The following is a 15072-nucleotide window of genomic DNA, read 5'->3' on the forward strand; positions in this document are numbered from 1 at the left end:
TGTTATCTAGGCAGGCTTGTCAAATCAAGCTTCTGTCAGTTACTACCACAGCACAGGCAACCTCAGTGACAGACATAACAACTTCAAAGAGAGCCCTAGTGCTCTCAAATTACTCATATTATGACTCCCCCTAGCACTGTATCAAACCAAATATTTTAAACAGTAGGAATATTAGAAATTCTATCCCCAAAAAAGAATACCTCCGTGGTGATGCGACAGGCTCCCTCCATTAGCGAGGATTTCTTCTCTAGCAGCTGCCTGTATTTGGAAACAAAACAACAAATAGATCACTTTGAGGTGAAAGAGTAAGACCCAACTCCCAAAGGAGATACATACTTTCTGGGTTAAATAATAAAGGAGAAGCCTAATTTTCCTTTCTCTTAGGTTAACTGTATTTAAAGAGCAATTAAAATATGCAGCCTAGCTTTATAAGTTTTTTTCTAGTGAATAGTCGCAGTGTCTACAATTGTTACATCAAGATTCTAGAAAAGAAAAAAGAAGGCAAAATGACCAATTCATCAGCACTAAAAAGTTTTGTGAGGAGTCCGGTCCTACTCTGAAGTAAACATCTCACTATACCAACAAACATTAATTGACTGTATATGGTATGTCCAGAAAAGTACTAAGCAATTTACCTGGAATTACTCAGTTATTTTCACTAAAGCCTTATGGAATAATTTCAATTACTCCTATTTCACAGATAAAGAAAATGAGGCTTAGATGGTTAAATTACTCACCTAATATCATACAGTGGGCATAAGACTCAAGATTACTTACAAAGCTATCAGGGATTAACGGTAAAAACCCTTATGGAGAACATTTCTTAGGTCAATGCCTTGGGACAAATTACTTCTCAGGCTTATGGATATCTAAGTGTGAAAAAAAACACCTTGTTTTATCCTCTTAACATGTTAGGCTCCAACTAGGCTCCTTAAAGAGCAATAAGGTTAGAAAGATAAACACTTAAAGCAATATATAGAATGACTGAAGTACAGGGTGAAAGAAGGGTTACAGAAACTGGAATTACATTCAATTCATGAGTATGTAACAGATATGAGGTAAAATCCCTACAGTGCCTTGAACCTCCTAGAATTACTTGGGTGTGTATAAACCATCAGAGTTAGGCCACAGTAGAAGAGACCCTCCCTTCAGGAGGGACAGATGGACCACATCTCATTGCAAAGTAATTTATAAGAACCCTCATCACTGAGGATTTAGGGTTTTTCAAATGAATCATACATATGCTAGCCCTACTCTAAGAGACTATGTCTTCTAACAAATTATTTTATGTAAAGCAGTAACTACTTGAAACCAGCAGCACTTAGAGAATGGCTGTTTGGCTTGGGAAAGAAGGAACACTTTCATTTTTGTAGTACTATGGGGAAGGGGCCTTTGGGTAGCCAGAGGGCAACACCAAAACTGTTGTGGCCTCTCCCATTGCAGAGCACAGGCTCCAGACGCACAGGCTTAGCGGCCATGGCTCACGGGCCCAGCCGCTCCACGGCATGTGGGATCTTCCCGGACCGGGGCACGAACCCGTGTCCCCTGCATCGGCAGGCGGACTCTCAACCACTGTGCCACCAGGGAAGCCCAGGACTCAAACTTTTGAGGATGATGGATATGTTCATTATTTTGATTGGGGTTACAATTTCACAGGTGCATACATAGGTCAAAACCCATGAAACTGTACATATTATGTGCAGTTTACTATATCTCAATTATACTTCAGAAAAGCTGTGTTTTTTTTTGTTTTTTTTTTTAAAAAAAAGGAGGCATAAGAGGGAGCCAACCATACCCTGTGGTTTGGGTCTAAAAGTGTGCCACTGAAAATCACCTTGTGGTACTACCTTTGGCAGGCAGGCAACAGAATTAACACTAGGACACCTGAGGTTTTATTTTTAACAAACCCCAGTCTCCTCCTGCTTCCTCCACAGTCTAGTCTGTTTCTTCAACCCTAGGCATACTTGTCATCAGAAATATTGACTATCAAACAGAAGGCGTTATAAAAATTAGACGCTTAAGGTCATTTAAGAAATGTAATAGAAACTGCTGGCAAATGAACCTCAAAGGCCTACATAAAACTTAAGCAAACAAAAAAATTATAAACCTAGAATTAGGAAATTACAGCAACATAGGCCAAGAGCTTTAGAGCCGCTGACCTCAAAAGCAGTCACCATATGGAGCTGGCTGGGCTGCTGAAGTGATATCAAGGGTCCATATAGTCTTCTGTTATTTAATTTAATCAGGTATTATGTACTATAAGTAATATCCAAAGAATCACAGGCAACAGAACATTAATTTTAGAATATTAATTGTAATATGTATAGGGAATATGAATTTTAGACTTCTAATTCAGTATTCAATCCAGTGAAAAAATTATGCTTCTCATTTCTATGGGCTATCAACCAGGTAAACCACAAGTTATTAAAGACAGTCAAACTAAAATTCATAAATTGATAGTAAAGTTTACTTAAATTAATAAAAGAATGTAAGAGCTATATTCATGTATGCAAAATTACCTCAGTTTGTTCAAACACAGTCAGTGGGTCACTGATTCCCCTGTAGTTAAAGGCAAAGTAGAAATAGATACATGCACCTGCATCATAAGTCTGAGTCACCCTAAAAAACAAACAGACAAAATCCCCCACAAGGCTTTAAGTGAAATCAGATTTAACATCTAGAAACTTAAAGACAAGATTGTTTGAATGATTTGCTTAAGCCATAATCTCATTCTCTACCCACCCTCTTACTCCGTGGATGGAAAATAGATTTGCTGGATAAAGGATATCTAAGAACTACTTGTACTATTTTTATAACTTTTTTGGTAAGTCTGGACTATTACCCCAAAATTTTTTTTTAATTTTAAGATAATGTAAATATTTCTCCAACTGGCCTGAAATATACAAAATTCCACTTCCTCAGAAGGGATTTTTTTTTTCTTTTTTAACAAAGTATACTGCAGTTATAGACAGCCCCAAAACAGACTACATGGAACTTGGTGATCCATTATAAGTCTTCTAAGCTTCCTCAAAGTTAACAGAAATACATATGAGAACTTGAAACTAGAAAACAAGAAAAATGTTCAAATACCAAAAATGATCAGACTGGGCAAAACACAGCACCTTCACCAAGTTCACATTATTAGTAACAACTTTGAAAACAAATTGAATGACATGGCCTTAAGAGAGTATCTCCAAAGGTTTTACACTCTAGGTCCCATATGTGTGCATGTTGTATATGTATTTGCAAAAGGTATCAAGAATGTTAGATTAATAAATCATATACATGATATATATCTGGGCTTTCAAAATGTAATTAGGTGAAGCATTTAAAAGGGAGCCAAGGTAATCACAGGCAAATCTCTGAATGCAATTTACAAAGGTTCCCACAAAGAAGTTAATTTAACAGAAAGAGCAAATACAGAGGAAATACTTTTTTTTTACTACACAATACAAACAGAATCTAATCCAAAATTTTAATGGCCTTTTAGGCCAAATGTTAGGTGCCTCAGAACAGAAGAAATGAACTGTTTAACAATGCTACTGTCAATTTGCCAGCTATGTTTTTCTTCTAGTGTTAATTCACCCATAAAAAAGATCCCTTGAATGTTTACATTTTAACTACCAGATTTACAAAGTTTAAGAAAAATTGGAAAACCATGTTAACTGCAAGGGCACTATCACTATGAATAACCAAATTTAAATAAATTTAAACGATACATGAATGAAATGAGTTTACAGCAATTAGTAAAATATACATTACTCATATGAGAATCATTAATATCAATAAATAGAAAATATAACTAAATATTAATAGAACATTGCCACCTTCCAACAAATCCAGGAGCTATATTACACAATTCAGTTATCAGTAGATAAGGAGGCTTCTAAAATTACAACAAAGCTTGAGTGATCACTATCTCAAACAAAGTAGAAATAACATTTTTTGGAAAACCTTAATCTGGGGCCATTTTAGAAAGTGACAGAACTAATACCTTTTAATAGATCAATTCTATCATTTAAGACACTTAAACACTAATGTCTTCCAAAATCATCTGGACAAGAGAAAGTGTGGCTGCCAAAGTCATTATATTATTCTTTAATTTCTAAAAAATTTTTGTGCTGTATACTTTTTGGAGTACTGTACTTATGTTAGACTCACTGGCTAGGAAGTCCTTCCCACAAAACTTCCTCAGAAAATTTAGGGTTAGAACTCCTATTCCAATATACAAAGTACCTTTTAAAAGACAGAAATGAAATAAATGAACTTAATAAATGCATCCTACAGCTGAATTCTTTTCCTTGGGATCTCTGATTTCAATGAGATCTATAACTATTTTAAATTAATTTCAGAATAGCTTTTTTAAAAAAACTGGTTTAAAAATTACATCTCACACATTCAACATTTATACTCAACACAGAATAATCTCCTTAGCCACTGTTAATCAGCTCAAATCAAACTACAGTTAAGCGTTAATCAAGTATATGCTATAAAAACTATATTTAAAACTCCTATTTAGCAAAATCATTCAATTAACTTAGACTTTGCACATTCTAAACTTTGGTTTTATAAGATGATCACAGAAGCTGAGCATTAGGCTTTTATCAGAAAATCCTTCTTAAAAAAACAGCTATGTAATAAATGACATATCAATTCAGAATATGTATACCAATTCTATCTACCTGCAATACAATACATACTGAAGATCCTTAGGCCTTATAAGTACCTTCTAAAGAACCAGGACTTAAGTATTGTTACAGAAGGTGTCCTAAGGCAGAATATTTTCCTTCCCAATAACTTTCAGTAAGTAGTGGTTTATCACAATGGTATTTTCATAATCAAGGGGGAGAAGTCTCAAGGGATGCTGAATAGAGAGGTAGGGCAGAAGAAGGGAGACAGGATAATATCTGTTAAGCTATCACTTGACAAAGCAAAAGAATAAAAAATCCTCAACTACACAGAAATAGATTCTATTACTTTAAATGTTTCAGATTTTACTATTAACAAATGACTTTTGGATTATTGGGCCTGTTTGTTTTCAGTTTATAATAATAAGAGGCTTGACAGACCAGATTGTCAAGAGAAGAACTAAATATCAACTTAGGTGATAATATAAATAAATACACTTTTTTTTCTTGCGGTTTAAGAACTTTAAGATAAAAGGTTCATTTTTAAAGATATGTCCAAATTAAAAAAAAAAAAAAAGAACAGGTACATTTTTACTCCTTTAATTTGGAAAGCTTCTCTCCAAGATCAGTCACTAAGCTACCAGTAGCGTTACCATGTTATAAGTTTTTTATTAAACAGAACAAGGCCCCTTTTTCCCCTCCTTCAGATATAATCGAATGCCCAGCCAATAATCTCTAAAATCCACATTTTAAGCCTTTACATTCTACCCCAAATATACTTGTTCTAAAAGATGTTAATACACACACTTGACTTAGTACTTCCTAAAATGTTCTTCAAACCATGTCTCTCCCACAAAGAAGCATAAAAGACTATTTCAAGGATACTCTTCTGATTGATGTGAACAGTTATGGTATAAGAAAGATGCTTTCCTCACATCTCATGTAAGAATTTTGTTGTCATACCCAGCAAAAGCACAATCTAATATTCACAGAAAGATAGACAAGATGAAAAGGCAGAGGGCTATGTACCAGATGAAGGAACAAGATAAAACCCCAGAAAAACAACTGAATGAAGTGGAGATAGGCAACCTTCCAGAAAAAGACTTCAGAATAATAATAGTGAAGATGAACCAGGACCTCGGAAAAAGAATGGAGACAAAGATCGAGAAGATGCAAAAACTGTTTAACACAGACCAAGAAGAATTAAAGAACAAACAAACAGAGATGAGCAATACAATAACTGAAATGAAAACTACACTAGAAGGAATCAATAGCAGAATAATTGAGGCAGAAGAACAGATAAGTGACCTGGAAGACAGAATGGTGGAAATCACTGCTGTGGAACAGACTAAAGAAAAAAGAAAGAAAAGATATGAAGACAGCCTAAGAGACCTCTGGGACAACATTAAACACAACAACATTTGCATTATAGGGGTCCCAGAAGGAGAAGAAAGAGAGAAAGGACCAGATAAAATACGTGAAGAGATTATAGTCGAAAACATCCCTAACATGGGAAAGGAAATAGCCACCAAGGTCCAGGAAGCGCAGAGAGTCCCATACAGGATAAAACCAAGGAGAAACATGCCGAGACACATAGTAATCAAATTGGCAAAAATTAAAGACAAAGAAAAGTTATTGAAAGCAGCAAGGGAAAAACGACAAATAACATACAAGGGAACTCCCATAAGATTAACAAATGATTTCTCAGGAGAAACTCTACAAGCCAGAAGGGAGTAGCATGATATACTTAAAGTGATGAAAGGGAAGAACCTACAACGAATATTACTTTACCGGCAAGGATCTCATTCAGATTTGATGGAGAAATCAAAAGCTTTACAGACAAGCAAAATCTAAGAGAATTCAGCACCATCAAACCAGCTCTGCAACAAATGCTAAAGGAACTTCTCTAAGCGGGAAACACAAGAGAAGAAAAGGACCTACAAAAACAAACCCAAAACAATTAAGAATATGGTGACAGGAACATACATATCAATAATTACCTTAAACATAAATGGATTAAATGCTCCAACCAAAAGACAAAGGCTTGCTGAAAGGATACAAAAATAAGGCCCATCTATATGCTGTCTACAAGAGACCCACTTCAGACCTAGAGACACCCACTTCAGACCTAGAGACACATACAGACTGAAAGTGAGGGGATGGAAAAAGATATTCCATGCAAATGGAAATCAAAAGAAAGCTGGAGTAGCAATACTCATATCAAATAAAATAGACTTTAAAATAAGGAATGTTACAAGAGACAAGGAAGGACACTACATAATGATCAAGGGATCAATCCAAGAAGAAGATATAACAATTATAAATATATATGCACCCCAACATAGGAGCATCTCAATACATAAGGCAACTGCTAACAGCTCTAAAAGAGGAAATCGACAGTAACACAATAATAGTGGGGGACTTTAACACCTCACTTACACCAATGGACAGATCATCCAAAATGAAAATAAATAAGGAAACAGAAGTTTTAAATGATACAATAGACCAGATAGATTTAATTGATATTTATAGGACATTCCATACCAAAACTGCAGATTACACTTTCTTCTCAAATGCGCACAGAACATTCTCCAAGATAGATCACATCTTGGGTCACAAATCAAGCCTCAGTAAATTTAAGAAAATTGAAATCACATCAAGCATGTTTTCTGACAACAACGCTATGAGATTAGAGATCAATTACAGGGAAAAAAACCATAAAAAACACAAAACAAATGGAGGCTAAACTATACATTACTAAATAACCAAGAGATCACTGAAGAAATCAAAGAGGAAAACAAAAAATACCTAGAGACAAATGACAATGAAAACCCGATGATCCAAAACCTATGGGATGCAGCAAAAGCAGTTCTAAGAGGGAAATTTATAGCTACACAAGCCTACCTCAAGAAACAAGAAAAATCTCAAATAAACAATCAACCTTACACCTAAAGGAACAAGAGAAAGAAGAACAAACAAAACCCAAAGTTAGGAGAAGGAAAGAAATCATAAAGATCAGAGAAGAAATAAATGAAAGAGAAACAAAGAAGACAATAGCAAAGATCAATAAAACTAAAAGCTGGTTCTTTGCGAAGATAAACAAAATTGATAAACCATTAGCCAGACTCATCAAGAAAAAGAGGGAGAGGACTCAAATTAATAAAATTCGAAATGAAAAAGGAGAAGTTACCACAGACACTGCAGAAATACATAGCATCCTAAGAGACTACTACAAGCAACTCTATGCACATAAAATGGACAACCTGGAAGAAATGGACAAATTCTTAGAAAGGTATAACCTTCCAAGACTGAACCAGGAATAAATAGAAAATATGAACACACCAATCACAAGTAATGAAATTGAAACTCTGATGAAAAATCTTCCAACAAACAAAAGTCCAGGAAAACATGGCTTCACAGGTGAATTCTATCAAACATTCAGAGAAGAGCTAACACCCATCCTTCTCAAACTGTTCCAAAAAATTGCAGAGGAAGGAACACTCCCAAAGTCATTCTATGAGGCCACCGTCACCCATGATACCAAAACCAGACAAAGATACTACAAATAAAGACAATTACAGACCAATATCACTGATGAATATAGATGCAAAAATCCTCAACAAAATACTAGCAAACAGAATCCAACAACACATTAAAGGGATCATACACCATGATCAAGTGGGATTTATCGCAGGGATGCAAGGATTCTTCAATATATGCAAATCAATCAATGTGATAACAAACTGAAGAATAAAAACCATATGATCATCTTAATAGACACAGAAAAAGCTTCTGACAAAATTCAACACCCATTTATGATAAAAACTCTCTAGAAAGTGGGCACAGAGGGAACCTACCTCAACATAATAAAGGCCATATACAACAAACCCACAGCAAACATCATCCTTAATGGTGAAAAACTGAAAGCATTTCCTCTAAGATCAGGAACAAGACAAGGATGTCCACTCTCACCACTATTATTCAACACAGTTTTTGAAGTCCTAGCCACAGCAATCAGAGAAGAAAAAGAAATAAAAGGAATACAAATCGGAAAAGAAGAAGTAAAACTGTCACTGTTTGCAGATGACATGATACTATACATAGAGAATCCTAAAGATGTCATCAGAAAACTACTGGAGCTAACCAATGAATTTGGTTAAGCTGCAGGATACAAAATTAATGCACAGAAATCTCTTGCATTCCTATACATTAATGATGAAAAATCTGAAAGAGCAATTAAGGAAACACTCCCATTTACCACTGCAACAAAAAGAATAAAATACCTAGGAATAAACCTACCTAGGGAGACAAAGACCTGTATGCAGAAAACTATAAGACACTGATGAAAGAAATTAAAGATGATACCAACAGATGGAGAGATATACCATGTTCTTGGATTGGAAGAAGCCATATTGTGAAAATGACTATACTACCCAAAGCAATCTACAGATTCAGTGTAATCCCTATCAAATTACCAATAGCATTTTTTATGGAACTAGAACAAAAAACCTTAAAATTTGTATGGAGACAAAAAAGACCCTGAAGAGCCAAAACAGTCTTGAGAGAAAAAAACAGAGCTGGAGGAATCAGACTCCCTGACTTCAGACTATACTACAAAGCTACAGTAATCAAGACAATATGGTACTGGCACAAAAACAGAAATATAGATCAATGGAACAGGATAGAAAGCCCAGAGATAAACCCACACACCTATGGTCAACTAATCTATGACAAAGGAGTCAAGGATATACAATGGATAAAAGACAGTCTCTTCAATAAGTGGGGCTGGGAAAACTGGACAGTTACATGTAAAAGAATGAAATTAGAACACTCCCTAACACCATACACAAAAATAAACTCAAAATGGATTAGAGACCTAAATGTAAGACCAGACACTATAAAACTCTTAGAGGAAAACATAGGAAGAAGACTCTTTGACATAAATCACAGCAAGATGTTTTTTGATCCACCTCCTAATGAATAATGGAAGAGTAATGGAAATAAAAACAAAAATAAACAAATGGGACCTAATGAAACGTATAAGCTTTTGCACAGCAAAGGAAACCATAAACAAGACGAAAAGACAACCCTCAGAATGGGAGAAAATATTTGCAAATGAATCAATGGACAAAGGATTAATCTCCAATATATATATAAACAGCTCATGCAGCTCAATATTAAGAAAACAAACAACCCAGTCCAAAAATGAGCAGAAGACCTAAATAGACATTTCTCCAAAGAAGACATACAGATGGCCAAGAGGCACATGAAGAGCTGCTCAACATCACTAATTATTAGAGAAATGCAAATCAAAACTACAATGAGGTATCACCTCACACCAGTTACAATGGGCATCATCAGAAAATCTACAAACAACAAATGCTGGAGAGGGTGTGGAGAAAAGGGAACCCTCTTGCACTGTTGGTGCGAATGTAAATTGACACAGCCACTGTGGAGAACAGTATGGAGGTTCCTTCAAAAACTAAAAATAAAATTACCATATGATCCAGCAATCCCACTACTGGGCATATACCCAGAGAAAACCATAATTCAAAAAGACACATGCACCCCAATGTTCACTGCAGTACTATTTACAATAGCCAGGTCATGGAAGCAACCTAATTGCCCATCAACAGACGAATGGATAAAGAAGATGTGGTACATATACACAATGGAATATTACTCAGCCATAAGAAGGAACGAAATTGGGTCATTTGTTGAGACGCGAATGGATCTAGAGACTGTCATACAGAGTGAAGTAAGTCAGAAAGAGAAAAACAAATATTGTATATTAACACATATATGTGGAACCTAGAAAAATGGTACAGATGAACCAGTTTGCAGGGCAGAAATTGAGACACAGATGTAGAGAACAAATGTATGGATACCAAGGGGGGAAAGACTCAGATGTAGAGAACAAACATATGGACACCAAAGGGGGGTGGTGGTGTGATGAACTGGGCGATTGGGATTGACATGCATACACTGATGTGTATAAAATTGATGACTAATAAGAACCTGCTATATAAAAAAATAAATAAAATTTAAAAATGAAAAAAAATAACGTTCAGTATTAAAAGAAAAAAGAAAGCACAATCTATCAAATTTTAAAAGGTATCTGTCCCTATAGGGCAACAAGTAGAATTAAGAAACATAATATGGGAACAGGAAAGTACAAGATGGGAGAATGTAAAAAAAGGGAAAAAAAAATCACAGAAGAGATTCCAGTTTAAAGAGTACATAAGTATTTCTAGTCTTGCAAAACAAATATACAGAAATTATCATGCTCTGTCAACATATGAAGAGGGCCTAACAATTGGATGCCTTCATGAGAATTTGTCATTAAGGAAGAAAAACAAATAACCAAATTTTCCATACTAATACTAGTATGGATTGTCTACTTCAACCTTCATGTAACTACGTCACAATAATACATACGATGCCATTTATATAGCCCTTTATATGCTTTCTCATTTCATTCTTACAACAGTCCCTTCAAGGAGATATATTACCATTACTTTACTAATGATAAACTTAGAGCTCCAAGAGATTAAATTCCTAATAAATAGCAGAACAGTGCTTTCACTCTTTAGACACATGCAATGTTACAAAATAAAGAAATTTTAAAACTAAGCAGGAAGTTGCCATGGTGATGCAGTAGAAGGAAGGCCCAGATCTGCCTTCCTAGGCTGATATCAAGTGGTTCCAGGCTAATCAAAAGAACAATCATTATGATTAGAAATATACAGAAATGCTGTTGTGCTGAAGCACAACTGTTGTTTCAGAGTCCAGCATTTAACAATAAAGATACTACGTTAATTCGAAAATTACCTAACTTTTATTCATGCTTATATTGTAAGTTTTTTGTTTGTTTCTAAATATTGGAGTTATATCCCTGAAAACCACACACACAGAAAAAAAAAAGAGAAGCAGTTATATAATACAGAATGTTCAATAAATTTTAAAGTGCTAGATTAGTACTGTATCATTTACTTTAAGGTTCCCCTTCTCATGATCTGTCCTAATTTCCCTTTATTCTCTATTCTAATTAATTCGATAACTTTTGTAGAGAAGTCAAATGCTCAATTCAATCTTTATACATTTAATCTTCTGGTGTTCACACAGAAAATTAATATCAAAAGATTGAACACAAAGTGCCCCTTCTTAAGAAAACCTCCTTTGGGGCTTCTGCTATTTAACTAAGAGATGACAAAATCATCAGTTAACTGTGCTCCAATATGGATTATAACTGTCCCATATGGAAGATACTAGCCACATGTGGCATTTTAAATTTAAATTATTTGAAATTAATAAAATTTAAAATTCAGTTCCACAGTCATACTAGCCACATTTCAACAGCTCAACAGCCACATGTGGCTGTGGCTATCATTCTGGATAGGGCAGATACAGAACATTTCCATTATCACAGAAAGATCTATTAGAAAGCAACAAGTTAATCTTCATTTGGATTTTCTGGCTCCACTCATTCCTATATTCCATACCCACTGATTTAATCAACAACCGACAAAGTGGTTAAAGTGCCTTTTCTCTGTTAAAGAAAGAGCTGCATTGAATGTGTGTGTAATTTATAGTTTCTTGACCATATATGTAATTTATAGTTTCAGTGAATGAAGGAGTCCTTCTCTTACTCCAGCAGCTCTGACATTTGGCTCTTTACCATCATGCTGTCCAGACAGGGTAGAAGGCTCATGGCTCACTCATGGTAGAAGGCTCACTCTACCCAGACAGGGTAGAAGGCTCACTCTTTACCATCATGCTGTCCAGACAGGAGAAGGCTCACTCCTAGGAAAGGGTGTTCTACTCCTATCGGGCTCAGGACTACTGTAAAAATCCTAGTGGCACAATCCTAAAAAGGTGGCAAGTAAAGTTTAGGAAAGCTTGCTAAGTGGAACAGACTGAAGCTTTTCCTCAGCTCACAAATTACACTTCTCTATTAATTAAAAAAAAAAAAGTTTTTTTTTTTTTTCCAGAATAAAAAGTATAAGAACAGCAACAAAAACTCACCTGCATGTAGCAAGAGGAGCAAACTGAACACCTTTCTCTTTGCATTCCCTTGTTATTCTTTCCTTTACATTTCTACAGAGATCTACAACCCTAGAAAAAAATAATTGAATACAATATTAAGTTTTCACATAATTATAAAAAATCTAATTATTGCTGGTTTATCAGCACATTCAAGTCAGAAATTCTCTTAACTAAAACTTTCATACTCATTCCTTCAAGAATGAACAAGATCATTCAAACTGGCCTTCCATTCATAACTTCAAGGGAGCAAAGTCCTTTCCCTTTTTGTCACAGGAAAGACAGTAGTCAGAGGAGCATACTCAAGTCTCCTGAAGGCAGTTTCCTAAGCTAAGGAAAATCCAAATTCAAAATAAATTTAATTACAAGATTCTAAAAGCTTTTTAAAAAGCTCTAAAGAAAATGTTAATGAAAATTCAATTCTGGGTTATAGAAATACCAATCTATATCCCATCTAAGAAGTTTTCCTTAATTTAAAAATAATTTAATTAATAATCATAGTGCTATACCAAATGTTCAACAGCCTATTTTCAAGCACTAAGCTAAAATCCAGCTCAACAAAGACTTACTGGACATGAACTATGTGTAAAGTTATGCTAGACAGTTTAATATGTTCAATATGAACAATGAAAACAGACAAGTGAGACATAGTTCTTAAAGGGGAGGGAAGATTGATAATATTTAACAATATTAATCTGTTTTTTAATGTGAGCTGTAACATATTGTTATAACTATATATTCTGTTTCATCTGGAAAATAAAACTCTTAAAAGTATATATCAGCCATTTTATTCTCCAATAAATATCCTGGGTACATATTGACACCGATTCTGTGTTTTAAACCTTAGTCTGTTTAGAATCATGAGAAAGGAAAAGATACCAAAGAAACTTAAAAGGTTGGCCCAATTTGATAAAAACAATAACATTTAAATGGATTATGCTTTACTGAACACATTAAAGTTATCTATATTTCCAATAAGAACAAAGAATAACTGATTAAAATATAAATATGAAAAAGGTTTTAGTGTTTTATTAGCATGTCAATTTTTACTTTTATAGTGTCTGAAAGTTTTATAAAATCTGACTTTACAAAATAGCACTCAAGTTAAGTTCTGCTTTATTCTGTGAGAGCTGCAGGCAGATACAATTTATCAATGTTACCTATGCCTTATTTATAGAATGGTAAGGATCCATGTTTCTTAAAAATCTTTCATAAAGAATTTAGATTATTGAAATTTAATGTCTTTAATTTGAAAATCCAACTTACAAAACAGATATTTTAAATATAAATAAAGGGACTTCCCTGGTGGTGCAGTGGATGGGACTCTGCGCTCCCAGTGCAAGGGGCCTGGGTTTGATCCCTGGTCGGGGAACTGAATCCCACATGCATGCTGCAGCTGGGGGTTTGCATGCTGCAATTAAGGAGCCCACATGCCGCAACTGAGACCCGGCGCAACCAAATAAATAAAATTTTAAATATAAATAAAATCTACTAAACTTTAATATCTACAGGAGTTCATGAATATTACAAATTTATAAAAGTAACAAGTTCTTTATCATGACCCTAGAAAACAGAATTCAAGTGTTACTTGAATGAGGTACTTTCTAGAAATTATTTGTATGGAGTTCTGAAAGTATTTTCTAACAGAACTCATGCAAAGGTCAATACAGTCCATTTGGACCAGTCACTACATAGGAAGTAAACAAAACTGTGTATACCTTTTTTTTTTTTGGCCGCGTGGCATGCAGGATCTTAGTTCCCTGACCAGGGCTCGAACCCAAGCCTCTTGCGCTGGAAGCAAGGAGTCTTAACCACTGGACCACCAGGGAAGTCCCGTACTGTGTATACTTTTAAATTCTTACCTGACCTATTAGCAAATTTAACACTATTGACCATTTCCTCCTTGAAAACAATTTCCCTCAGCTCCTCTCACAGCACTGGTTTTCCTCCAAATCTTCTAGATTTTATTCCCCAATCTCCTCTGCTAGCGCTTATTTGTACAACTTAAATGAATCCTTTGTTTTTAATCCCTTAAAGGTTGGGGTTTCTTGGACTTCTTTCTCAGGTCTTCTTTCTTTTCTCTTCGTCCATTTACCTGTTAAGTGTTTGTATATCTCCTTTGGTTTTAATCACAAATCTCAAGCTGATGTCTCTAAAATCTTCAAATCTCCAACTCGGACCTTTTAGGCAGCTGTTTTTATAAGGCTACATTCTTACACTATTCCGTAGTTCATTCACAGGAGTCTATGCAGAATATTCACTGAGCACCTAATAGGTGCCGTCATTGTGCTAGGGCCACAGAGGAATACATAAAAACTAGTAAGACCAATAATCCTTTAAGAAACTTATGCATGAAAAGGCCAAGCAACCTAATAATGTGTGAGGGTTGAAGACCCTGATC

General features: G+C 35.0%; 1 protein-coding gene across 1 annotated transcript in view; it reads right to left on the bottom strand.

The window, feature by feature from the left end:
* The window catches only part of AGPS (alkylglycerone phosphate synthase), a 137399-nt gene that overhangs the window by 19283 nt on the left and 103044 nt on the right, over positions 1–15072 (bottom strand). The window contains exons 17-19 of the mRNA XM_067741444.1: positions 12654–12743; positions 2520–2619; positions 201–258 (exon numbers count right to left, since the gene is read on the bottom strand). Coding sequence (XP_067597545.1) covers positions 201–258; positions 2520–2619; positions 12654–12743 — 248 coding nt within the window. The remainder of the gene's footprint in view (positions 1–200; positions 259–2519; positions 2620–12653; positions 12744–15072) is intronic.

The sequence above is a fragment of the Pseudorca crassidens genome, chromosome 6 (genome assembly GCF_039906515.1).
Source record: "Pseudorca crassidens isolate mPseCra1 chromosome 6, mPseCra1.hap1, whole genome shotgun sequence".
In the NCBI taxonomy this organism is placed as follows: domain Eukaryota; kingdom Metazoa; phylum Chordata; class Mammalia; order Artiodactyla; family Delphinidae; genus Pseudorca; species Pseudorca crassidens.